Raw genomic sequence first — 26,063 nt, forward strand, 5'->3', positions numbered from 1 at the left:
AAAAATAGAAAAAATTAACCAGGTATGGTGGTGCCCACCCATAGTCTCAGCTACTCAGGAGGCCGAGGCAGGAAGATGGCTTGAGCCCAGGAGTTTGAGGTTGCTGTGAGCTAGGCTGACACCATTTCACTCTAGCTGGGACAACAGAGTAAGACTGTACCAAAAAAAAAAGAAAAAATTAGAAACAGACTTTGATAGTTAATATGTACAGTATATGTTTTAAGTACCAAAGTAATCACGTAGAACTTCTTCAAATGTGCTTCATGGTTTAATACTTTCATTCTAAATTATTTATGAAAAATGGGGCACCATGATCTTTTCAGAGTTAAACCTTTAGAGTCTTTATCTGGTCTTGGTTAGGAAGGTCTTTTCCTGGATGAAGCCTTTCCTGATCCCTTGCCAGGTAACACTGTCTACTCCCATTTAGAGCCTTCCAAATGTACCCCATAAGCTTCTATCACGCAGTTTACCCAGTCTCTCCTTGCCTCTGCATTGCAAGCCCCTCCACAGCAGGTCCTCGGTTTTACTCATCTTTGTACCTTAGCATCTATGCCTGGACTATAGTAGCAACTCCGTGAATGGCTCATGGAATTCCTTTTTATTTTATTTTCTTTTTTGATATCCCTTTTCAGCAGGAAGGCTGATGGAATTAATGGAGAGATTTTTCTTTCCTTATTCTTTCCACAATAGGCAACATATTGTTTTTGTATTAAGAATTACATCAGGTCCTTTAAAAAAAAGGCCCAGAAATCCTTTGGGGTGGCTTCCTGTCCATCCAAAACTTCTGAGTATTTCTTTGACCTCTTCAGAATGGCAGAAACTGTTAAGAATGGACACAGGGTGCTAAGAAGAGGCTGAAATGGCCTAAAGAATGGTTCTTATTTTGCGGGGGTTTCAACCTTTTTGAGAATCTAATAAAAAACAGATCCTTTCCCCAGGAAGATACACATTCAGACACAATTTTCTAGCTTGGTTCCTGGACCCTTGAATGCCTGATATTCTGAGAGGGGCATCCCCAATCCACCCTCTACCCCCAGCTTCCTTCCCAGTCCCACAGCCCCTCAGGTAAACAACCCCTACCCCAGAGGCACTGGGCTCTAATCAGAACTTGAGAGTGTGGCCACGGTCAACTAGCTACTCTGTCTTCCTGGTGAGCCCCATTCTGGTCCATTCTATAGTGCTGCTACTACCCACTCATGGCCAAACAGGGATCTCCACAGAGATAGCAGATGCTCTGAGAAGAAACAGAGAAGTTTCATCAAAGGGGGAAGGGGAGAACAGAACAGTTAAAAACAAAAACAAACCACCTCAGTCACTAAAAGGGGAACAAGCCTAATTATTCAGCTCTTCTTTTGAGTAGCTGTATCTCCTTGTCACCTACTTAACTGCCACAAAACATAAAGAAGAAGAAATGAGTAACAGCCCAAGCATCTTTTATTACCAAAAACAACTGTTATACACACACTCAGTGCCTCCAATCCCATCCCTGAGGATAACCATGAAAGTCCTTGGAGTTGTAGGAGAAACCTTAAGAGGGAAATGGCTACTTGCTTCTCAATGCCTTGGCTGGTGACAAGGAAAGGGCCCTTGCAGAGACCAGTCACACATCATGCCTGGGTCTGAGGACCCCCAAAGATAGGAATGGATGTGAGTTGACAGAGGATTTAATCACCATCCAGCATGTCTTGGGGGTTATGGTTAAGCCTGATAATACCCCCCTTAACAAGAACAAACACATCCAGGATCCCCTCGAAGAATCCAAACTCCTCAGACTCCCCACAAAACACAGTCTGGCAGAAAAGGGAAGTCCTTAGAGTCTGCAGAATGATGCAAGCCTGGGCCACAGTGGACCACACTGCTCTCGGCACCATTCTTAAAGGCATCCATTGGCAAAGGCTGCCCACTAGGGGCACTGCATTTGCCTGGCTCAAACTCTGGGGCCTGGTGTAGGAACGGTCTGGCTCCACAGCCTTCACACCATCTGGACCTCCGGCTCCTCAGCTATTCCATGATGCCCCCTGAGGGTGACTCAGGGGCTCCAGGGGGCTCTCCTGGGGCTTCAGACAGCACATAGTAGACAATCTCTTGCTGGCCTTGAGCGTTGGTCTGATTCATCACATGGATAACAGGGCTGGAGTTGTCCTGAGAGGCTGACAGGGCTGTCCTCTCACTGCCCCCACCCTCTTCTTCTTCCACCTCTTCCTTAGGTCCTGGCTCCCCTGGCACTGTTTCTAGAATGATGCCTTGCAGGCTGCTCTCATTCAGTGATGCTCCCAGGCCGGATTCCTCTTGTGGTTGCCGCAGTAGTTGCTGTGTCAGCTCTACACTCTCATAGCGAACGAGTTGCAGCCGCATGTAGCCGTCTTCATGCTCCTTATACCTGGTGAGGCAGGAACATAAAGGGCAGCAAACACAGGTAGGGTGATGCAGACATAGCCTGGAGACTGGCAAAGCAAGGGACAAACACGAGGGATGGAAGAAGTTCTGGGATTCCAAGTGATGGGAGATGAAGACAAAAAAGATCTTTATTGGAATATATAGAAGAAAAGGCAAGAGGGAAGAATCATACAAATGAAAAATTTCATGTAGAAACCAAACCCAGACAAAGAGAGAGAAAGATTGATTGTCTGTGTTGGAGGGCAAGAATGTCAAAGGATTTATAAAAAGTCCATGGAGCTAAGATCAGGACCCTTAGACTCTAGCTCTAGTTCTGGCTGCAAGACTTGTGGCACCATTTATTGGGTTTGGCACTGTGCCTTGGATTCAAAAATCAGAGTAAGCTTTGCTCCACCACCTAAATGGAGACAGCGGACATCAAAGCCTCAGCAAATTCAAGGTTTTTAAAACTTGTTAAAAAGGTATACAAAAAAAATATGAGTTAATATGGGGGGAAGGTTTGAGAGACATACCGAAAACGGGGGTGCCCTGAGGGCCACTTGAACTGGTGCTTCTTGCGAAGGTGCACAGTGAGGTTGTTGCCCCGTGTGAAGCATTTGTCACACACATGACATTTGTACCTTGGCTCTGAGTCTCCCTGATGGGGAAGGGAGGCAGAAGTGAGGCCAGCTCTTCACCCCAGGGTCCCCCACACTTTTGCTCGCCCTTCCCACCACCAGCCCCACTCACTTCATGCACTTTGCGGTAATGGGACTTGATAGAGCAGAGGGATCGGGCACTGAAGCTGCAGCTCTCGAAATCACACCTGTAGGCTGGCTCCTTGCTGTGGGTATCCAGGTGCTTCTGGAGGTCGATCAGATTCTTGCAGCTGCCAGGAGAGGTCAGGACGGGTTGGAGGGCATGGGGGACCCTAGAAGACGAGCTCTCTGTTTTCTGGCCCCTGGTTCCCCTTACCTATAGTCACAACAGTCACATTTAAAGGGGCGGTCCTCACTGTGGCGAAAGCGCATGTGGTTGCGGAGGGAGGAAGGCAGCGGGCAGGTCATGTCACACAGAGGGCACTTATAGTGATTCACTAGAGGAGCAGAGAGGAGGCTGTGATTTGAGGACGTGTGGAAGCTTGGAGGGCAGGCAGGGAGGCTGCAGACAGCAGGGCACTTACCATGGTTGCGCATGTGGTCCCGCAGGAGCCGCTCGGTGGCAAATCTCTTGGAACAGTGAGAGCACTGGAAGCGTTGCTCTAGGGTGGGGCAGGAAGAAGAAAGGAGGGCCGTGGGGGATGGTAGAGAGGCACAGAGAGGAGAGGGGGGCCATCCCAGGCAGAAGAGAACCACCCAAGGAGAAAAAGGAGCTTAGGGAGCTATGGATGGACATAGTATCATGGAAAGAACATGGGATGTGGAATCGAGAACCTGAGTTAGAATCCTGGCTTTACCACTTACAAGCTGGGTGATCTCAGGTAAGAGATTTAACCTCTCTGAGCCTCAGTTTCCTCATCTGTAAAAAGGGGGATAAGAAGCCTACCTCATGGGGCTGTTGTGAGGATTCCCTGAGATAACTGATGTGGCACATGGTTAAATACTAAGTAACAATGTCTAAGAATCTGAATTGGCAAAGAGACCCTGGGAGGTGCCTGAGCCCAAAAAGAGGGGGCCAAGTTGCAGGTCTCTCCTGGAAACATGCCCCCAGCCCCACTCCAAGCAGGGCAGCTTGCACCCACCCACCCCTCTGACTGCTTACGCTCCAATGAGGTCTGGCGACGGATGTGATCCAAGAACTTGGTGTTGTTGGCAAACATGCCCCCACAGGTGGGGCAGGCCACCACCTTCTCCTGGGTATGGCTACGGAGGTGCTCTCGAAGCTTACAGCGGTCCTTGAAGGTGCAGGTACAGCCTGAGAAGGAAAGCCCTGTCAGGATCCAGCCATAAAACCCCAAAGTAGGCTCTAGTACCCCCGGGTCTGTCTCTAGCCAGGATCCAACCTTGCCCTGCAGGACTGGCCCCAACCCTGGCTGCACTAACCCCTTAGGAATCCCAGGGTTTCTTCTAGAGGCCAGAAGTTAAGGAGCAGCCCTACCTTTCCAGCCACACAGCACCACATGGTTGTCCTTGCCGACTGCTTGGTATTCACAGCACAGGCTGTGCGCTTCCACATGCCGATAAAACCACTCGGGATTGTCGAAGGAACTCTGTGCCAGGGGCAACTTGGGGTGAGGACTGAGGGTGGGTGGAGGGACTCTTACCCCTGTATGTCCAAAACGGACTTCTTGGCTCTCTCCCAAATTAACTTGGTGGGGATGGGAAAGATTGAGGAAAGGAGGTACATGGAAATGGAGGAGAGAAACTAGCAGGAATCTTGGAAATATAAGGCATTACTGAAAGGGCCAAGGCATCTTGAGTTAAGATCCCAGCTTCCTTCTACCCCAGTTACTGACACTGCCTGCTGACCTCACAGTGCTCCCACAGACACAGGAAGTGGTCAGGGATGTCGGGGATGACGTTCCGGCTCTGGAAGTCCAGGATGCAGGGGCTGAGGTCAGCCTGGCTTTGCAAGGCCTGCAGCCCCCACTGTTTCAGCTTCGTGTGGTAGCAGTGGAAGTAGACATGGCGGATGAGGTCGGCAGAACTGTCCAGAGAACAAAAGCCACATTCCTGCCACAAGCAAGAGAATTCTTCCTCTGCAGAAAGAGGTTTAGAAGGAAGTCTGATACTTTCCAAGACTCAGCTCTCCTTCTACCTGTAGCACTTAGCAGGGAGTGAGGAGGCTGGCTGAATTCTGATGAAATTACCAGTTCATTCAGCAAATACCAGTATTTAATGACCTTCAGTTGCCTGCCAGGCACAGGGGATATAACAAGTAAAGACTCCCAGTCCTTTCCCTCACATAGCTTTCAGTCAAGGAGAAAGAACATTAATCAAATAATCACACTTAGAAATATAAAAGTGCAACCAGTGATAAGGGTTATGAAGGGGGTGGGTATCCATGGTGCTATTCAACAGTGTTAAACAGAGGTAATCTGATGTAGACAGGGTGGGGAGTGGTCTTGGGAAGTGACCCTGTTGTTGAGATCTGAAGGACAAGTTATTTATGAATGGGTGAGGAAGAAGTGTGGTCTAGCTCTAGGCAGAGGTTACGGTGTGCGTAAGGCCTGTGCCACAAACTCAGAGATAGCTGATGTGGCTAGCACACATGACCTCTGGCTCAGAGTTTCTGCTGGCTCCTGAGGAAGATGCTGCCTCCCAACCTTGGACACCTTCCACTTCTCCTTGTGAAGCCACCAGTCCTCCTTCTCCTCATGTTCCGCTCAAGATCTGCCTTCTCCAGAAAGGCCCCACCAACTATTCCAATCCATTTCCTCCCTCTCTAGCATCTCCAAGCACCAAATTTTCAATGCTTTGTAGAAATTTATTTGTTTTGAAAAGTAGATACTTTAGAAAATATAATCATTCCCCAATTTCTCTTTTGTAGAAATATTTCTCTTTTGTAGGAATATTATACTTCTGAAACTATCAGTTATAGCTCATAATCACCAGACTTAAAACAGAATTTGGGGTGGGGGAAGAAGAGCTGCCTCCATATTTTCTGTAGTTTTTTTCAAACTGCTGTGACCCATTAGTGGGTAGTAAAATCAATTTAGTGGACAGCAAACCACATTTTTGTTAACTAAAAGAATAAAACAGAAGATTTCAGAGAGCATTTACTAAAGATAAATATTGTTTTGAGTATTTTTTTCTTTAACTTTTGTGTATAAGGTTGTGACATAAAATGTATTCCTAACTGGTGGTTGCAGGGAAAAATGAAAATGGAAATACTACCAGAGTAAAAAAATAGTTCTTGACAGCTTTTCACCTATATTTAACATATATATACACATGCAGAGAGATGTCAAGAAGAATGCTCACTAAAGTACTGTCAGCAATGGCCTCTTGATAGCAGGATAGCTGATTTATTCCTTATATCCTTATTGACTGAGTTTTCTATAAATGATTTTAAAGTGTTTTTATAAACAAAAAAAGCACAATTAGGAAAATAAACCACCATTCTCTCAGGCTGCCTTCTCCCTCTTGGGAAAGGACAGTCTGATTTTCCACCTTTCCTTGAGCGTTTTCCCCTTCCTGTGTCCTGTTCCCTTACCAAGCGGGTCATCATCATCCTCCTCTTCCTCCTCCTCCCCAGAGCCGTGAAGGTGCTGCTGCAGGTGCTGAGTGACGTGCTCACAGAACTCCTCCATGGCTGAGCACACAAACGAGCAGGACCCCCACTCACACTGTAGCCACAGGTTCTCCTTCCGGGGAACTTTCCCAGGAGGTGGCATGGCCTCCACCCTAGAGGAAAAGGAAGAACTCCACAGCTGCAAGGATTCCACCCAAGTGCTGCTGGGGGCAAATGGCTGTGCAGGCAGCCTGCTTACAACCAGCAGGTGTTTTTCCAATAACCTGTGAGAAATCCCATGTTTTTTTAGTAAGGGAAGAGGAGAATTTCTCAAACCCCTGGAAGGGATCTGGTGTTCTTGGGAAGGGAGAACAAAAACTAACATTATTAAGTAGACTATACAATGGAAACAGGAAAGTATCACCCATATGTAAGTAAGCACTCCCTCTAAGTAGCATGAAATTCTCTCAATGGGATTATTAAAGGATATATATAGTACTTCAGGGTTTGAGAATAAACTATGACATGCTGGCAAAAAAAAAAAAAACACAAAATAACCCTAATATTGGGTGTGTGCCAGGCACTGAGCTAAATACTTTAACAGACATTTTCTCACAAAGCTTCAGAGCAACCCACCAAGAAGGAATTATTCCTATGGGAGGTAGAACAATGCTCAGGTTCAAAGAGATGGCCTGGGACAGGAACCAGAGTTCAAATCCAGGCTCCACTGTCTACCATCTACTAGCTGTGTGACCTTGGCCAAAAACTTAACCCTTAACTTCTGAACATTCTACCAAATGGGGATAACAAAATTTTTTGGTTTTAATTTTACACTATGTCAAGCACCATATTAAGCATTTTATTTGCCTTATGTCATTTAATTACTAACACCACCCTATAAGGTAGGCATTATTTTTAATTTCATTTATACATAAGGACCTGTCTGGCAGGGTGTGGGTGGCTCATGCCTGTAATCCCTACACTTTGGGAGGCTGAAGTGGGAGGATTAATAATTGAGGCCAGGAGTTTGAGATCAGCCTGCACAAAATAGTGAGACTGCATGTCTACAAAAAATAAATAAATAAATTAGCTGGGTGTGGTGGTGCACGCCTATAGTCCCAGCTACTTAGGAAGCAGGGGGATTGCATGAGTCCAGGTGTTCGAGGCTGCAGTGAGTGATGATAGCACCAGTGCATTCCAGCCTGGGCGACAAAGTGAGATCCTGTCTCCAAAAAAATAAAAAACAAAAAGATAAGGACCTGAGGCTTGAGGGGTTAATTGATTTGTCTAAGGCCACATATTAGTGGTATGGTAGGGTCAAGTTGGGCTGACTCCAAAGTCCATATTCTTTCCACTCAATACAGTCTGCAGATGAGCCCAGAAGCCCCTTACTTCTTATTGCATCATGTCACAAGTCCCCTGACAGACTTTCAAAGCGCCATACAACCTGCCTCTGCCTAACCCACCCAATGGTTTACTCCACCACTCCCCTAACACCTTCTGTTAAAATGTAGATTCCATTTGAACATAAGAAGCCACGTCTGTCTAGTTTATACTGCACCTTGGGTGTCTATAACAGTACCAGGCATTCTTAGGCATATAACAGATATTTGGTGAAGAAAGATGAACACAAAACTAAAGGTCCTCAATTTTTAATATGCACACAAATGCAAAGTTCTCTAGCCCCTCCCCTAAAAGTCTGGATTCAAGAAGGCAGGGGTTAAGCCTAGAAATCTGCCCTTTTTAATTCAGCACCTCAGTTCTGATGCAGGCACTTTCAGGAACATACTTTGAGGAACAATAAAAGAATAGTTTCCCTCATTAAAGCAAAACGCAGAACAGAGGATGACAGTAAGCAAAATTTCTGGGAGGAGAGAGGACACTAAGAGGCCTTGACTCTGTCCCCTGAGTGTCACCTTCTCCTTGGGCTTTTTCACTGATTCTTGCTGCCTACACCATGGTAGACCCTGTTGCTCCCTCTGGCCTACCTGAGACAGATGGGAACTCTGAAAAAAGCCTTTCCTGAATACTAAGAGGAAAAAAACAGAGAAAATACAAAAAACAAAACACTTCATGCCTCCAATACAGGTTTCTGAATCTACTATACCTATTGAGCCCAAATAGCCATTTTTCCCCCTCAGAGAAGAATCTGGTCACCCTTGACACTCTGGGTTGTACATGGAGTTGCTGAGTTGCTCACAGACTAACCGTAAATCCTTATTAGGAGAAAATATTGACTGCTTTTATAATGTTGGGGTAAGAAAAGTAGGGAAAGCCTTCCTAAGACAGACCTAAAATCCCAAACCTCCTCTGACTTTCTACCACCTACAGTATGAAATGCAAGGCTCTTCTCAAACTGGCCTCAACTGACTTCTCCAAGGTCTCAGTAAGGAAACTAACAGGTATTGAAGGGCTTCGGTGTGTCAGCCTTATGGTGAGCCCTCTCCACACTTCACTTCATTTGCTGTAAGAGCACCCTTATTCCAATCCAAGGATCATGCTCTTTTCCCCCACACCATGCTGCTTCTCTGGCTTCCTCGCCTGTCCATTCATTCCTTCTTCCTCTGATTCAATTATCTTTGTCCCTGAATGCACTACATTCTCCTAAAACTGCCTACGCAACTTCTACTCACCCTTCAAACCCAGATGTCCTCTCCTAGGTGACCCCATTCCCCATTCATCCAGATACAGCTGGAATATCCCACCTCCTGCCCACAGCATTCCATACACACCTTCATTACAGCCTTTGTTCCAAAGCAATGGAATGTGTCTCCTCTAGACTAGGAGTTTCTCAGGGCAGGTACTATCTCATTCTCATTCCTAGAGTCAGTACAGAGCTTTGTACCAATGCTCAATAAATATCAGGAGATAATCACATTTAGGAAGCCTTCCTAAACTACCCCACCCCTCAGTGATTGCTCGTTTCTTGGTTCTATGGCTAGTACAGTTGACACTATAAAACCTCAACCCTATTTTTATGCTGCCGATGGTCATTTTATGTGTTCTAGTCTCATTTACTCAACTGGATTATAAGATGCTTCTGAGAAGAAACTGTATCATGCCCATTAGTGTCACCATACTGTGCTGAGCACAAATAGTCTAAGCATGTACCTGCTGTTAGACTGACGGGTAAGACCAGGAGGCAGGCTAACTAGAGAAGACAAAGCTCTCTGACTTCCTCTTTCACTGTCTTCCAGCCTTCTTAATTTTCTCTTCTTATGTCCTGCTTGTTTCTACCCTGAGATGTGGGACGGAGTAACTATATGGTCCACACTCCTCCCTCTTAACACTTAAGAGGGTACACATTGTAAAAGAAAACATTGAATAAACCCTGAAAGATATTCAAGAAAAGAGAGACCCAGGTCCTAAACTCCTAAGAACTCACAATTTGGCCAGATAAGACTCTGACATATGCAGGCAAGGAATACAAATGAAGCAACTAGTATAGTGGAGAGGTCCCTGGACCAGCTGTCAAAAGACATGGGTTCAAGTTTCTTGTCTATTAAGTACCAACTATATGCCAAGCACTGTTCTAAGTGTTTCATATTTATAAAAACTCATTAACACAACAACCCTACTGAGGTAGGTACTATTATTATCCCACTCTACAGAGGAGAAAATGGGCCTAGATATGTTATTTACCCAAGGTCACAAGGCTAGGAAGTGATGGAGACAACTTATTTATTTATTGAGACAGGGTCTCACTCTGTTGCCCAGGCTGGAGTGCAGTGATGCAATCACAACTCACTGTACCCTTGAACTCCTGAGCTTAAGCAATACCTCCTGCCTCAGACTCCCCAGTAGCTAGGACTATAGGCAGGTGCCACCTGCAGCCAGCTAACTTTTAAATTTCTTTTTTTGTAGAGACGAGGTCTTGCTTTCTTACCTAAACCAGTCTCAAATTCCTGACCTCAAGCAATCCTCCCTGCTCGACTTCCCAATGTGCTGGGATTACAAGTGTCAGTCACTGCACTCAGACAGAAAATTTAAAGCTAGGGAGTTTGGTTCCATTTTCCTCCTACATCTGCCTATCTTACCCCTCCTGATTCCCTCTTCCACACAGATATTGTATGTTTTATCAAGTAGTATTTTGTCCATTTCCTCCAATTAAGCTGTAAGCTCCCGGAAAGCCTGGCATGTGTCCTGTTCAGTCCTATTCCCAGGGCCAGCATACACCAACTAGGAGCTTTTACAATGTTTAAGTAAATCTATAACTTACCACCTTATTTTGGACAAATCGCTTAGCTTCTCTGACTCTGTTTCCTTAAATGTAAAATAGCATACTCATTGCACAGCAATCGGTGATGGATTCAACGCTCTGGTAAAGAAGCTCCAACATCTACTAGCTATGTGACTTCAGGCAAGTTACTCAGACCTGTTTCCCATGTAGCATGGAAATGATTATACCTATCTCACTGAATTGAGAACTAGATAATGGATATTAAAATGCTTACCTAGAATTCAAAAAGTGTTAGCTATTAGTATCTTTGCTTCTGAGGGTGAGACGATCTAAGCACAAATTCTGCAAAAAAGGCCAACAAAATGACAGTCCAAGGGATTCCTAACACTTTTTTTTTTAAATCAGGAATCACGACAAGAAGCAACTGGCAAATACTTAAGAGAGTATATATTGTAAAGCTGAACAAACCCTGAATGGTATTCAAAAAAAGAAGGGGCTCAGGTCCTAAACTCCTCAGGACTCACAATTGGCCAAAGAGATAAGGCTCTGGCCAGCGAAGACAATAATCAAAACAAAGTTCCCGACGAGGGAGATCAGGATAGAGAGAAACGCGGTGCAGCCCGGGCCAACAAGGCTCTAAGGACGGGTAGGATTCGGAGAGAATAAAGGAGACTGTCCCGTTTGGCAAAACGTCTCACTGGCTTCTCACACGAGGGCTTCCCGGAATCCTTCCCCCTAACGAGCGGCGGTGACCGAGTCTCGGCGGCAGCGAAGCCATTCGACTAGAAAGCATGAGGGCTTGAGTCGCAGTGAAGGGACCGGGCGAGGGCGGACCAGCGTGCACGAGCCCAAAGAAAGCCTCGCCAAGGTGGCTCGGGAAGAGCCTGGCCTTCTGCAGCCCCCGCAGAGTGTACCCGCGACGCCTACTCGCAGAGCACCGGCCCCAGCTTACCTTCAGTCGGCTCCGGGTCTGCCCAGCTCTCCTCCCACCTCAAACCGTCTCCGTGCAGGGCACTTGAGCGACGGCAAGCGACACCCAATCGTCGCCCTGAGTTCCGACTGGCAGCCAATGGTAGCTACGTCTGGCGGAACCCATGCGCACCAAAACACGGAAAGGGCGGGTACGGTGGGTGGGGCTCGGCGTCCCAGGCGGGAGAGAGGGGCTACCGGATGCAGGAAAAGGTAGCTCCGACCCGCGCCGCGGGGCTCCAGGCGATGCGTAGGCAGGGAGCTCAGGGGCCTCAATTTCCCCAACTGCGCAGACTCGACGCGCGAGACTCAATGGGCATGCGCAGGGATCGAGCAGGGTGCCCGGTGGGGTCTCTCTCCCGTGGTTCATTGCGTTAGTTAGGTGGCTGCATGAGCAGCGCGGAGGAAGGGGCGTGGGAGGGTCGCTGCCGGGAGCTGCCAGCCCCGCTCGTCCTAGACGGGGACGGTGGGGGGGCAGGTCCTACCTCTATCCGTCAATCTGTTAGTTTTGTTATCTCTTAAATATTGGTATTCCTGTGTCAGGTTTTCTTTCCCCTCCAAATTTCTGCCTCCTGTGTTCCCAGGCTCCGTGAACGACCGTCATCCAGCCACTCGTTCAGGTTAGGAACCTGGCAGTCATCACTGATTCTTCTCTCACCCGTAACATCCAATCCATTGCCAAGTGCCTCCTTAAACACAGGATCTCTCACATTCATCCCATTTGCTTTATCTTCACCGCTCCCACCCTAGTCTATTAACGACGTCAAGCCGAGCTTTTCGCGCTAGTCTAACGGGGTCCCACTGCGTGCCCTCTTGCTTCCCTCCGAAGCATCCTCCACGGAGCGCTCAAAGTGACCTTTATGAAAAGCACATTTGGTGACACCGTGCTTTAAACAACCCAAAGGATTTCTGTTGGCTTTAGGGCAAAGCTCTAAAACCACACTGAGGCTTTCTAGACCCTTCAGCATTGGGACCCTCTCTGCCAATTTAAACTGTATCTTGAGTCATTCTCGACCTAATTTCCTGCTCTCCAGCCCCAGATTTCTTTCAGTTTTTCTACCACACCTACCTGTATGTTATCTCTCAAGCCTTGAACTTGTTTTTCTCTACCTGGAATAATCTTCCCTTTCTCCTTCTCCCATATTTATTTAACTGATTCCTGCTACTCATTCTTACGGTCTCTCTCGGTGTAGTTGCTTCTTTTTCTAAAAAGTCTTCCTTGATAGCCCTTTCCTGTATTTCCCAACACGGCTCTATCACATTGTATTGTATTTGCCTGTTTACTTTCTGTGTTCTGCACTAGACTAGTTCAGTGAGGGAGGACAGAGATTATATCTGTGTTCTTCACCTTTATAATCCCATCACAGCCCAGTGGCTAAAACTGAGTTAGGGTTCGTAAAGTTCCTTAGGGTTGATATTTTATTGCATTATAGTTTTCTGTATTTTCTAACCTAAAAATAAAGCTATATAATTTGTATAATCAGAAAACACATTAAATGTTCAATATAAGTAAAATGAATTTAAAGATGCCACTAAAAGTAAGATCATATTTGTGCATGAATTTGGTTTTTAACAGTAGTGAATTATACCTTGGTCCCTATTTTAAAACAGGATTTTAAAAATAATTCAAAAGTAACAAAAAGTAATTTGCCAACTCTAGCAACAAAAAGTAATTTGCCAACTCTAGTAACTCAAGAGTGCATAGTTATAGCAGTACTTCATGAAATGCCAACCTCATTTTAATTCAGATTTACAACACTGAAAATGACTCTTGGCTTTATTTTAGCAATTTTGTGAAGAAAAAGTTCATTCACAGAGCTGTGTAAACTCAAACACAGGTTACAGAGCAAAAATTTCAGGATTGCTCTGACATCCATATGTTTCCAAAATTTAAGGCAATGTCACGCTGTCTAGCATAGTTTAGTTCTATCTCAATCTGCTTCTCTTGAAAACAATCTACAATTTTGGCTGGATAATTCAGAAATATACTGAGATTTGCTCTTTAAAAGCTGCCACAAAAATTTAAAGTATAATTCATTAAAAGCTGTGGATCTCTTCTGAAAGTGTGAAATGGATAAACTTGATAAAATTATGTTTTGAATTTCTTTTTCATTCATTTCAAAAAAAATCCCTATTTTTGAAACATGATTAGGCTCTTCACTATAAAATATGTGATTCCACCAAACTCTGAGCAGCTTAGCACTGGAAGCTTAGTACAATCTACTCAACTCCCTGGTACAGCGAGAATGTGAATACCCTCCCTCCCATCAACAATACTTCCTATGAAATTACAAGTGTAGTGTGTTTGGCTGTCTTGTCCTACTGGCAAAAAAACCCAAAAAACAAAAACAAAAAAACTTACTCCTCTGTGAACACTAAGAGTTGCATTTCTTAGATTAGGAGAAACAGCTTGAAAAAATCTCTTGAGTTTTTATGACCTAGAGTTGAGCATTTCACTATACAAAAACTAACCAAATATCCATACTCTGCCATTCTTTCTAAATATCTGATATTCAGAATCAACCTACATGCCCATTGACTGATGAGTAGATAAAGAAGATGAGGTATACTCATCTATACACATACATACATACCATGGAGTACTACTCAGTCATAAAAAGGAAGGAAATAGTGTCTTTTGCAGCAACTTGGATGGAACTGGGGACTATTATCCCAAGTGAAGTATTTCAGAAAATATCATGTTCTCACTTATAAGTGGGAGCTAAACAATGGGCATATATGGTCATAAAGTGGTGTAAGGGACATTGGAAACTATGAAGGGGGGGAGGGGGAGGACAAAAAATTAGCTTTCAGGTACAATATACGCTATTCTGGTGACAGGTACACCAAAAGCCCTGACTTCAGCATTATACAATTCATCCATGTGACAAAAAAAAAAAACACTTGTACCCCCTAAATCTATTGAAAAATTTTTAAAAAGTCTCAGGCTGGGCGTGGTGGCTCACGCCTGTAATCCTAGCACTCTGGGAGGCTGAGGCAGGAGGATTGCTTGAGCTCAGGAGTTTGAGACCATCCTCAGCAAGAGTCAGACCCCATCTCTACTAAAAATAGAAAAAATTAGCTGGGCGTGGTGGTGCATGCCTGTAGTCCCAGCTACTCAGGAGGCTGAGGCAGGAGGATTGTTTGAGCCCAGGAGTTTGAGGTTGCTGTAAGCTAGGCTGATGCCACGGCACTCTAGCCTGGGCAATAGAGTGAGACTCTGTCTCAAAAAAAAAAAAAAATCTCACATTCTGTAACTAGGACAGACAGGAGCATGGGGAATATTAACAATTTCCACGTGCTATCTACCCAAAGGCATGTGCCCTAAGCCCCCTGTGCTGTAGGTAAGCCATAGAATGTCAAGGCTAGAAGTGACCTTTTATCCAGGTCACCCTTATTTTAGAGATGAGGAAGTTGAATTCCAGAAAGGAGAAGTGGCCTGTTCAAGGTCAGTCAGTATGTTTGTAGCAGACTCAGTTTTCCTGCTTCCTTGTCCTTTGCTCAGTCTGACATCCTGCAGCAACTTACCTGTGTAGGCAAGGTCCCAGAGGACAGGAACCATGGACACAGTTTGCTGGTATGTATGACTCCCTGAAACTTGCTCACATTTAGGAATAAAAAACTTTTTTATAATGAAATACTCTTAAGACTTCCCCCTTCCTGTCTCTTCTGAGGCAATAGTTAACACTTATGCAGCACTGACTATATCGGAGAGTTCTAAGCACTTTACTCATTTATTTCTCACCCACAACCAAATGGCAGCTACGATTATCAGTCCCCATTTTACAGATGAGAAAACTGAGGCACTCAGAGGTTACATAACTGCCCAAGGTCACACAGGTATAATTAGTGGAGCTGGGACTCAAACCCAAGCAGGCAGTCAAGTTCCAGAGTCTGTGCTCTGAACTCTTTCATATCCTGGAAGGAGCAGCCTGTTCCAGAAAGGGGAATAAAGATGCCTGTACTAGTCAATTGACTTTTTTGCTACAACTTAACCATTCAGAGACTCCTGTCTCTCCCAGCTTCTCTCTACATGTCCTATCTTCCCTGTAGGAACTTCTTAGGAGACTCACTATGTGTGTCATCTACCCCCCCAGGAGCCTCACTAGCTGGGCCCCTGTCTCTCATCCTCCACACCATCATTACCACTCCTCACTGTCTATTTGCCTTTCAAAGGATAACCAGTTGTCCAGTTTATAAACTCCAATTTGACTTTAATTTAATAAATTAAATTCCAAGCCATCACACAGCAATGGACATCATCATCGTCATCTCCCAACATACAGAGGTGCAGCCTTGCTCCTGTTCCATCATCACACAGTCTTTAAATAAAGCCCATAAAGCCATCTCTCTGGGGAAGGCTTCCCACCAGGCTCCTGGCTCCCTCCTTCCAACAGAGCCACTGCTCACAGAGAAGGCATCAAGTACAAAAAACGGTAATAAAAGGGAAGGGAGGGGTGAGGAGCAGAAGCAGAGGCAGGGAGGTGGGGAGTACCTGCCCCCCATCCTGGGCACCGGCCCGGCTTTCTATGAGCTGCAATGTCCTCAGAGGCAGACACTGGTGCTGGTCTGAGTGGAGACCTGAGGGAGGTGTGGGACAGAAAAGAAGGGTCACCTGGGAAAGATGCCCTCTATCGTCTGTTCACTGAGGGTCCTAGACCACACATATAAATAGAAAAGAGAATAAATAAGGGAGGAAGGATCAGCTGAGGAGCTGAGCACCCCGGGACTCCTCTCAGGGGCCAGTGTCAGCAGGAGGCAAACGCTGAGGGATGCCACGCATGCCAAGACAGAGCCCTCCTCTTACTCCCAGCCACCAACTCCCTCTTCTATGTCCTCTGCAACGGGTGCCCACCTCACATGCTTCCCGTTGCAAATACCCTTCCAATCGGCCCCATGGCCCAGGGTGGACAGGGCTTCCTGGAGCCCAGAGGGCTTTCCTGGCCCAGGCACTGGGAATCCAGGAAGGGGTACGGAAGGGGATGTGGGGAATGGGCTGAGAGCACTCTTGCTCTCTCCTAGCCCAGAAGGTAAGGAGGGCCCTCAGAGCTGGGGGCTGGGGTTGCCATTGGCCTTCGGTTTGGATTTGAAGGAAAAGCGCTTGATAAGGCGGCGAGAAAAGCTGCCAGCCTTCTTTCGGACACTCGGTGTGGCCGTTGTGTTGGAGAGGTCATCGTGTGATTGGCTCAGACCAGCTTCCTTCTGTCGAGGCTTCCGGCGGAAGATGAGCTTAGTGCCACTGCGCAGGAAACTCACTGCAGGGGAAGAGGGGAAGCTGAGGCAGAGAGAGGGACATGGGGTGGGGTAGAGGGCAGAGAAACAACAGACAATGGACGGATAGAAGATGCAAAACAGAACCAGTCCCTTGGCTCAGAAGCCAGACTTCCTCAGGAAAGGAAGTAGAAACAAATACGTGCTTTGTCCTTCCTGTGGAAAAACTGTAGTGCTCATGGGATTCTGTGTGCACTCCTGACTCTGCCCTCAAAAGGAATATCGTGGGGCAGGCTACTCCGTGAGGACAGACTGGGATTGGGCCTCTTTCCTACAGAAAGACAAAGGCTAAGCAGAGGGTGTCCCCAAAAGGCTATACATCATGAAGGGAAAGGTGAGTTGACACTGACATGTTTGCTGAATTCCAGGCTGTGAGCAAGAAGTGTTATGTCTGGAAACTTCAAAGAGGTACATTCAGAACCAGTGTAATGAGGAAGGTACTTGCCCAGCAGGTTTTGCACTTAGGAATCTCATTATCCCAAGAAGTGATGACAGCTTAAATCATAAATAGATAGACTGTGGTTGACAGACTCATTAGTAGAGGGATGAAGATGTTTTGGGGCAAGCCCCTCATCCTTTGAAGTTAGAAGAACTACCACAGCTGTCCACAGCCTATGTCACACCCAGAGGGACAATCCTAGGGTTGGCCTGGGGTAAGATTTCTTATACACATAGGGGAGAGGATACAAAAGAAAGGGAAGAAATTTGGGCCAGGCATGGTGGCATGCATCTATAGTCCCAGCTACTGGGGAGGCTGAGGCAGGAGGATCGCTTGAGCCTGTTAGGAGTTTGAGGTTGCTGTGAGCTATGATGATGCCACTGCACTCTAGCCTGGGTGACTGTCTTAAAAAAAAAAAAAAGAAAAGAAAAGAAAGAAAGAAAGGGAAGAAATTTTTTTCTTAAAAAAAGAGAGAAGGAAGGCCAGCACACAGACTCAGGAAGAAAGAAAAATGGAGGTAAAGGGAAATGATTTGGCATCCCTTCCTATCACCCAAGCCTGCCAGTTCCAGACCAGAAACCAAGGCACAAAGTTCCCCTGTCTACTCTTGCTTGGCTGGCACAGGCTGAGAACTCTGGAGATCGCTTAGGGGAGGAAGGAGAAGGCAAGTTGGCTTGAGGGTCCCCTGTCCCTGAGTGTCCAATAGGACCCGGTCATGCTACTGGGCATAAAAGAGGTGGGGGCATCCTGCCAACATCTCCCACCTTTGTGATCCTTGAGGCTACGGGTCTCCAGGGCACCAGTGGACCCTGTTTCTGACTCAATGTCATCGACGGATGGTCTCTCAGAAATGTCAGAACGTGTTGTCTCATCTGCTTCCTGGACACTTGTGGGACTGGAGAGGGCATCTAGGGGTCCGGGGGACATGGCTGGTGGGTCTGAGGGAGGTGAAGAGGGACCTCCTCCGGTCCCTGTGTCATCCTGCATTGAGGCTTCCAGGGATGCCGCATAGCCCAGGGATAGTGCCAACTCGTCCTGAGCAATGGGCACCTGGCAAGAGGGACAAGTTTTAATGGGCAGGAGTGACCCATTAGGGCTTTCTCCCTATCCCAGCTCCTTTCTCCAGAGCCCTGTTACCTTGGAAACACCAGAGATGATGAGAGTGCTGCGCTTGGTGGGTGTCTTCTTGGCTCCCCGCCCGCTAGGCTCAGTCAGCTGGCGAATCGCTGTCTCTGCTACGGGGTCCAAGCCGTTGGAAAGCTGGCTTTCCCCTGCTGGGGGTACAGAGGATGGACAGCCTGACTTTTCCCCGGCTCCCTCTTGGATTCGAACTCCTCCTGCCCCTCCCCAAAGTGGTTTTTGACTCTGGTACACCAGGGCCAACCCACACTCACACATCCCACTGCCCACTCACGGCTGCTGCTGTGGGAGGTATTGCTGGGGCCACTGCTCTCGCTCAGCACAGTTGTCGTCTTCTCGGTCACCTCCACCTTGGACGGGGAGCGGGAGGGGGAGTCTGGTGGGTGGGGGAGGGTCAGTGAGCTGGGAGGTGCTTTAGAGTGGCCCCCACCCCTACTATCTCTACTGAGATACAGGCTTTTGGTAACACAGAGGGCAAGGATGATTAAGAGTTGATTAATCACAAGGATGATTAAGAAGATGCCATGGGGACACAAAGATATAACTGGAGCCCATGGGAGTGTGGGGAGGTGTCATGGGAATCTGGAGGGCACACAGAGAGGGTACAGGGGCTCCCTAGAGGTAGGGGCAATTCCTTGGGGCCCCCAGAGATAGGAGAAGTGTGATAGAGGGCCACTGAGTTGGGGGAAAAGGCCACAGAAGCCTCTGGGTTTGTTGGAGGACCCACGGGGTGTCAGAGGTTTGAGGGTAGAGGGAGGGACAATTAGCCAGTTGGGGCTCGAGACAGGGAAGGAAGGAGACCTGTGAAAAGACAGAGAGGAACTTGGGCAGGTGAAAGCGCACGAGTCCTGTGTGAGGGGTGGGTAGATCCAGGACTGAAGGGTGAGAGGAGGAGTTGGAAGAGGCAGGAGGTAAGGGAAAGCGTGAGAGATAAAGCGATTGGGAGGAAGATGTGGGAGGATTGGAATGGAATGTCCCAAAACAGGTGAGTTGGAATTAGGTCTTTCCATCCCCTTTCCCTGTCCTGCCATGGGTCTGCAGTCCAGGAACCCTGGCTAACACTGGGCTCCTAGGCTCCTCCTTTTTACCTAATTTGCCATCTATACGGGGCCGGGACTGGACAGTGGTGACCGTGGTGACAATGGTGCCATCGGGCATGATAGTCCGGTCCAGCTCAATCTTCTTGGTAGGTGTGATGCTGGGGCGTGGAGTGGAGGGGGTGGGTGTGCCCAGGTTCTGAGGAGAGCCCTCTTCATACTGCAGCTGCCCAGGGGTGAGAGAGCAGAGAGGCAAGGCCTCAGAGACTGCCCGTCCCCTGTGTCCTCCCACCTCCCCCCAAGGGTTAGAGTCTCACCTCCACTGCCATGGTGGCTGCTGGTCCCAGGGCTTTCCCTGGCCCTGGGGTGAGTGGGCACACCTGTCTTCGAGACAGCAATCTGGAGGGGGAGCCCACAGGCAGTGTAGCCTGGCCCAGGAGTTCAGCTGGGGAAAGGGGTGGCACTGTGAGCTGGGCCCACGACCAGGCAATGCTCAGCACCTGCCCAGAGGTGTCCCCTTCTGCCCCATACTCACTCTCCCCACAGCTGCTGCTCCTCAGTACTTTCAGGGTCAGCTCCCGGCTCTGGGGGCCCAGATCCCTGTGGGCCAAAAGGAGAAGGGGCAGGCAAGGGGAAGATTAGCAAACCGAACCCATCCTTGACTCAGTCACAGGCCAGGCAGAGAGAGATGTACGTCAATAAGATGGTGCAAGTGCTCCAGTCAGAATATCCTGCCCTCCAAAACTCTCTCTCCCCATGAGAATGGGACAGGGCTTGAGCGGAGACTGCAGTCCTCAGCTGGGCATTCAAATCCTCCCTGGCCCTGCTCCACCTGTCTTGCCAGTCTCTTGGTCTCAAACCACCCTCTTTCAATTGCTCTTGTTGTTCCCTCTGCTGAGAATATTTTCACACTCTGGTGAAACTCTACTCTTGCTCTAAGGTGTGGTTTATATGCCACCTCCTCCACGAAGCCTACTCTGATCCTTATTCCCCTAAGGGAATTTAAGCACTCCCATGGCATGTTATATAAACCTCGACTGGAGCAGCTGTACTATCTTCTTTGTGTACATCTGTCTCTGTCTCAAGTCTGTGACTGACCCAGGGGTGGGGGCTGTATCTTGGTCATGTCTGTATCCCTGAGACCTAGGCTAGGGCCTGCCATACAATAGGGGCTCACACCAAGGGCCACTGGAAACACAGCTGATTCATGCCAGGGATATGCTGGAAGTCTGCCCATGGAGCAGGGGTGAGGGTGGCATCACTCCTTACAGTGCCAGGTCCTCTGTCCACTCCACCTCGGGACCAGCCCTTGCGGGCTTGGTCCACTTCTGTTGCATGGGGTTGTCGAGTTCAGCTACACAGCATAGTTCCTCAGTGCCTGTGAGGAACCAGAAGTTAGAAGATGCTCAGATCAAAGACAGGAAGACACTGAGGAATAGAGAGGCTGTACCTTTGACAGAGGGGCAGGGAATGTCTGCAACCAGAGCCTTGACTGTCCCCCAGCTGCTTCTAGCTCTCACCTTCCAGCTCATCTCCCAGGTGAGATGCTCGAAGCTGCCGTAGGAATAACCGGGTAGGTCTGAGGATGGCTGGCTGGACCTGGGACATCATGGGTGGCTTCTCATTGGGTACCTAAGACCAGAAGGATGTGAACAGAGCAAGAATCCTGACATAGTACCCTGGGGACAGGGTGCATGCAAATCTTTTGCTTTGGGTGCTACTCACCAGGCCTCCTGGGGCAGAGCAAGCCCTGAGGTTGACCATCATGGCTGGCTGGGTGCTGACTATGGCATCTTTGATCATTTCCTCAATCGTGGAGAGCTCTACTTGTTCCTCATCTCTCTGCAGAGAGAAGGGGACAGCAAATAGGTGGAGCTCCCAGCTCTGCCTCCCCTCCCTGCTCTGCCTCTTCTCTGCCAGCCCTGCCTCCTTACCTCCCTGGCCTGCAGCTTGGGAAGCACCGTCAGGCTGAGATCTGGGCGATCAGTGAAGGCCCAGGATACTAGCAGCCCCTCACCAGGGATTTCCTCCAGGTTGACTTCTAACTGCAGATAGGGAAAACGCGACTGGGTTGGATTGCCCCACTCCTCAACGACTCTCAACCCCCCAGAACCCTCTCTTCCTGAAATCCATTCCAGAGAAGAATCAAATGGAAAAAGCGGAGCGAACTGAACCACCCCCTGCCCAACTCAGTTTCCCATGTGCCCCTCTACCTGTGTTGGTGGCAGTGTCAGAGTGACATGGTAGGTCTCCATGGAGACGGCAGCGGGGGACTGCTGGGTCACAGAGACTGGGAACCGCACCTCCTCAGCAGAGAGCTGACAATGCAGCACCTGAGAAAGGGGGGCAGGGGCAGGTGTGGAGGAAGGGTGCTCACCCTGCTTTGTCTTAGCCTATAGTGGTTCAGCAGACCCTTCCCCACTTTGGTTTTCCTTGGGATTTTTCCTTTTTGGGGTCATAAATCCCTAAAAGAATCAGATAAAAACCAAAGCCTCCACTCCCCAGAAAAATGCAGATATACACACGTACAACATTTTGCACACAACCTCAGTGGGATTCTTAGACCTCCTGAAACTAATCCTTAGGTCCCTAAGGCAGTGGTCCCCAACCTTTTAGGCACCAGGGACCAGTTTCATGGAAAACAATTTTTCCATGCACTGGGGGTGGGGGTGGAGGTGGTGCAGAGCTCAGGTAGTGATGTGTAGCCCATTTCCTAACAGGCCATGGACCAGTGCCATGCCACAGCCCTGGGGGTTGGGGACGACAACCCTAAGGCATTCACAGACTCCAAGTTAAGAAGCCCCAGACTAGGCCAGGTGTGGTGGCTCACGCCTGTAATCCTAGCACTCTGGGATGCCAAGGCAGGAGGATTGCTTGAGCTCAGGAGTTCGAGAACAGCCTGAGCAAGAGCAAGACCCTGTCTCTAGTAAAAATAGAAAAATTAGGCATGCATTGTGGCACGCCTGTAGTCTCAGCTACTTGGGAGGCTGAGGCAGGAGGATCGCTTCAGCCCAGGAGTTTGAGCTTGCTGTGAGCTATGATGATGCTACTGCTCTCTAGCCCCAGCAACAGAGCAAGACTCTGTCTCCAAAAAAAAGGACCAAAAAAAAAACCACCCCAGACTAAAGGCAGACTAAAGGGAACACTTGGAGTCAGCATCCTCCTCAAGCCCCAAAGAGGGCAATGCCCTCAGACCCTTACCATGGTGCGTTCTGATTGGTCTACGCAGATCACATGACTGATGCTGGCTCTGGGTGGAAGTTGGGGCACCTCCTCAAAGGCAATTTGGATGGAGCTCTGAAGGAGTAATGTGGGCACAGCATCAGGTCTCTGGAGCTTCCCCCAGCAGGGCTGGCCTGCTCAGTTGTTGGCTGGGCCCCGGTACTGCAGAGACCTCAGCTGCAGGCTGGCCACTGGCCCCTCCTTGGCTCGGGGCTTTAGGAAAGGAGGTGTTCCCCCAAAACCCTGCCTCTCCAAGGGCTTCCAGCTGCTAGGGGCCACTAAGAACTGGGGAACTAGTCCACCTCAGAGACTAGATCACCTTGAGCTGAAGACTCTGGATTCCTCCTGTTCCTCCTAGAATACCAGGAGCCTCCCCCATCTTCTCCCCACTTAGCCTTCATCCTCCATCCTAGCCCCAAAGCAAGGTATACATAGGAAAAAAAATTAAGGTGTTGGTTGCCACCTATACATAACAGCTGGGCAGAGAGGGAAAGGGCTGAGCTAAAGGCAAAGGCAGTAGGGCCATTTATTGCAAGATAAGAGTTGGAGAAATGAGGCTAAGCCTTCCTCCAAATAAATAGCGTATGGGGGCTCAAGAGTATGACTCTATCCATATTCTTGGAGATGAATACTAGCTCGGCATGGCCTTGGGGAACTTTACCAGGGGGACTGGGAAGAGACACAAGCTCAGAGGGCTCAAGAGTCTAGGGGCCTGGCTAATTCCTCAAGGCAGACAGCAGGATGGTATTAGGGAACAGAAAGCTGCTTAGCTTAGATCTCGAAAGAGCTGCTCCCTAATTCTTCCACAGTAGTGGAAACAACCTACTTTAGCCCCATCTGGGGATCAGGATGGGAAGAAGAATTGAGGAGAGGGCACAGACTGAGCTGGCAACTCTTCTTTGGGTCTTGAGATAGAGGAAACAGATCCACAGGGCTCATTTGCCTGGCAAACCAGGGGAAGCCAATTTCTCTGCTCTGGTAGCTGTCTCATTCAAAGGCTAGGTCAAAGAAGATGGGAAGATGGATGCTTGGAACCTCAATCCCCCACCTTCTACAAGGGAGGCCAATACCCAGCTGAGTCAGCTGTCCTGGGGAGTTGCATTTGACCCAGGGACAAGGTGCAGGGAGAGCTGGATGGAGGGGTGGGTTCAAGGTGTAAACTGACAAACATCCTCTGGCTTTCAGTTGGCCAGCTGGGCAGAGGAAACAGAGCAACTTCTTGTGGCCACTTCTGTTTCCAGGCATCTGGGGAACTAGCAGGGTAAAGCCTGCAAACTCATGATGTCTAGAAACAGAGAACCCTCTGAGCAAGGAGCTGATGGACTATGAGGGCAATGAGAGACTGCTGGGCCAGGATAGGAGGGGGGCCCAGAAGAGGGAGACCTCTATCTCCCACCCCACCTCAGTCTCATGACCATGCTTCCTGCCCACTTCCTGGGAGGCCAGATGCCCATGGTGCAGTGGGAGGAAGTAGGCTGGGCTGGTTTGTGACTGACCCTCAAGGGGCAGTTCCAAGCTCATCTACTGGGAAGGACACTGACAATCTGCTGTCCACCTGAACACTTCCCCCTCCACACATACACTGGTGGAAGAAAGATGTTTGACTGTAGCAGTGAAATTAATGAGGATAGGGGGGTAATTCACCCTCCTTGAGAATCTGCCTGGCCACACCAAGGATTTGGGGTATGAACTGTTAAATGGGTGTGGTGGCATGAGAGCCAGGCAAATTCCTCCTGCAGGTGCACCTGTCTCCCCCACCCCAACACAACCAGCGCCCAGGCTAGGCGGAAGTGCCCTCAGGCACAGGGATTAGCGTTGCTATGAGAACAGCAACTTGTACATGCGTTTGGAGCCAGAGTATCTTGCCCACAAAAATAGAGGTTTTGGGACATAACTGAATTTCTACAACCCCCAGCCTCAGCTGCACCCTTTTCTCTGATCCGGGAGGAGAGAAGCAGTGGGGATCCCCACCCCCATCCGGCCCTGCTAGCATAAGCAGTCCCTCTCCTAGAAGGAAAGGCTGAAGGGACCACCCAGGTGCTCTGTCCAACTCACCCCGTCCCTGCAGGCCTGCTCGTTCAGCGCTCGCACCCAAGCCCGCTGCCAGTTCTCCCGGAAAGACTTGAAAGCGAAGAGCGACGCCAGGAGGCCCCGGACGCCTGGCTCCTCAGGGGCGCCGGCCCGAGTTGCCCGCAGCCGCAGCAGCGAGCGCCACACGCCCAGCTCCCGCAGGGAACCCGTGGGCTCCGCGACTAAGGCGGGTCCCAGGCCCTGGTCCCGAGGGGCCCGCGCCAGCCACAAGCCCCGGGCATACTGCAGCAGCCAGCCGAACACTGTGAGCAGCGAGGCGGCGAAAAGGATCAGCAGGGCCGCCCAGCCCACGTCCCGCTGCCCCCAGCCGGGATCCATGCTCCGCGCGGGTTCCGGTCCCGGTCCCGGCTCGGGCTCAGCCGCTGCCCCGGGGGAGCATGGCCCGGGCGGGCCGCGGGGCGCGGGTGGGCTCCCCCGGGGCTGGGCGCGCGGGTTCGGGGGCTCTCCGGGGTTGAGTGACCGGGACTAGCCGGTGCCACAGATCCGGGAGAGGAGGTCCTCGAGGGTCGCAACGCCGGAGTCTCTGTCTTCGTGGTCGGAGTCCCTCCTCGCTTGGTCAGCAGTCGGACCTCAGTTACTTGCCGGCCAGTGCCCGACTCCTCCCACGGCGCGGGTGCCGCCGGACCCCGGCGGGGACCGGTCTGCAGAGACGCGGGGGCTCGCGGGCCGGCACCGGCTGCGAGAGGGCTGCGTGCGCAGAGCTGACACTGACAACACCGCTGGCGCCCCGCCCCCACCCGCCCTTAAAGGAGCGACACCCGCGCCGGGCGGGGCCCGGCCAGCCCCGAGCTCCCTAGCTAGAAGAGGGCGGGAGGATGAGGAGCGAGCGTAGGAGGTTCCGCGGTTGAAACAGGCGGGACCTTTGACTACCCCGCCCCATCCTGGAATGGAGGTGCCCCTGTACACCTTAGCTAACGGCAAGAGTAATTTCACTTTCCTGAGGTGCTGCCTCTGTTTTCCCCTAGGCTTCGTAGATTTCTACACGTTGGACGCCTGTGGGGTTAAGAAGGAGGTGACCCCTGTGGAAATCACCTCCCCTTCTCCAATACCCCCAGGCGCAGCAACTTCCAGGTTCCCATTGCCTGGCCGAAGCTAGGCCCAGGGTGAGGAAGTGCAGACCATCCCTCCCACAGTGTTCAGATGTCGACAGAGAGAAAGCAGAATC

At 49.4% G+C, this 26,063-nt stretch overlaps 2 protein-coding genes across 9 annotated transcripts; both read right to left on the reverse strand.

Moving 5' to 3' along the window:
- Window positions 1–1,416: 1,416 nt before the first annotated feature.
- LOC123641486 (histone H4 transcription factor) lies at window positions 1,417–11,793 on the reverse strand. Of its 7 annotated transcripts, XM_045556304.1 has the most exons (12): window positions 11,682–11,793; window positions 11,254–11,511; window positions 11,004–11,071; window positions 6,532–6,722; window positions 4,845–5,074; window positions 4,474–4,585; window positions 4,138–4,290; window positions 3,560–3,637; window positions 3,352–3,472; window positions 3,127–3,265; window positions 2,910–3,034; window positions 1,417–2,380 (listed from the first exon to the last, which is right to left on the reverse strand). In XM_045556304.1, exons 4-12 carry the CDS (start codon window positions 6,710–6,712, stop codon window positions 2,002–2,004), a joined length of 1,518 nt encoding a protein of 505 aa, XP_045412260.1. In that variant the 5' UTR covers window positions 6,713–6,722; window positions 11,004–11,071; window positions 11,254–11,511; window positions 11,682–11,793; the 3' UTR covers window positions 1,417–2,001. The 7 variants fall into 7 exon arrangements, with proteins under 7 accessions (XP_045412260.1, XP_045412259.1, XP_045412258.1 ...); XM_045556303.1 differs by lacking the exon at window positions 11,682–11,793 and having other exon boundaries at window positions 11,254–11,655; XM_045556302.1 differs by lacking the exons at window positions 11,004–11,071; window positions 11,254–11,511.
- A 4,102-nt stretch (window positions 11,794–15,895) lies between these two features.
- On the reverse strand, window positions 15,896–25,612 carry C2CD2L (C2CD2 like). Of its 2 annotated transcripts, none has more exons than XM_045556309.1 (14): window positions 24,863–25,612; window positions 22,787–22,882; window positions 21,799–21,918; window positions 21,520–21,630; window positions 21,311–21,427; window positions 21,106–21,217; window positions 20,855–20,963; window positions 20,121–20,185; window positions 19,903–20,030; window positions 19,637–19,811; window positions 18,823–18,924; window positions 18,546–18,679; window positions 18,173–18,458; window positions 15,896–16,953 (listed from the first exon to the last, which is right to left on the reverse strand). In XM_045556309.1, the coding sequence occupies exons 1-14, from the start codon at window positions 25,214–25,216 to the stop codon at window positions 16,742–16,744; spliced, it is 2,121 nt and encodes a 706-aa protein (XP_045412265.1). In that variant the 5' UTR covers window positions 25,217–25,612; the 3' UTR covers window positions 15,896–16,741. The 2 variants fall into 2 exon arrangements, with proteins under 2 accessions (XP_045412265.1, XP_045412264.1); XM_045556308.1 differs by having other exon boundaries at window positions 18,546–18,682.
- Between the last annotated feature and the right edge of the window lie 451 nt (window positions 25,613–26,063).

This window comes from Lemur catta, chromosome 7 (genome assembly GCF_020740605.2).
Source record: "Lemur catta isolate mLemCat1 chromosome 7, mLemCat1.pri, whole genome shotgun sequence".
NCBI classification, from domain to species: Eukaryota; Metazoa; Chordata; class Mammalia; order Primates; family Lemuridae; genus Lemur; species Lemur catta.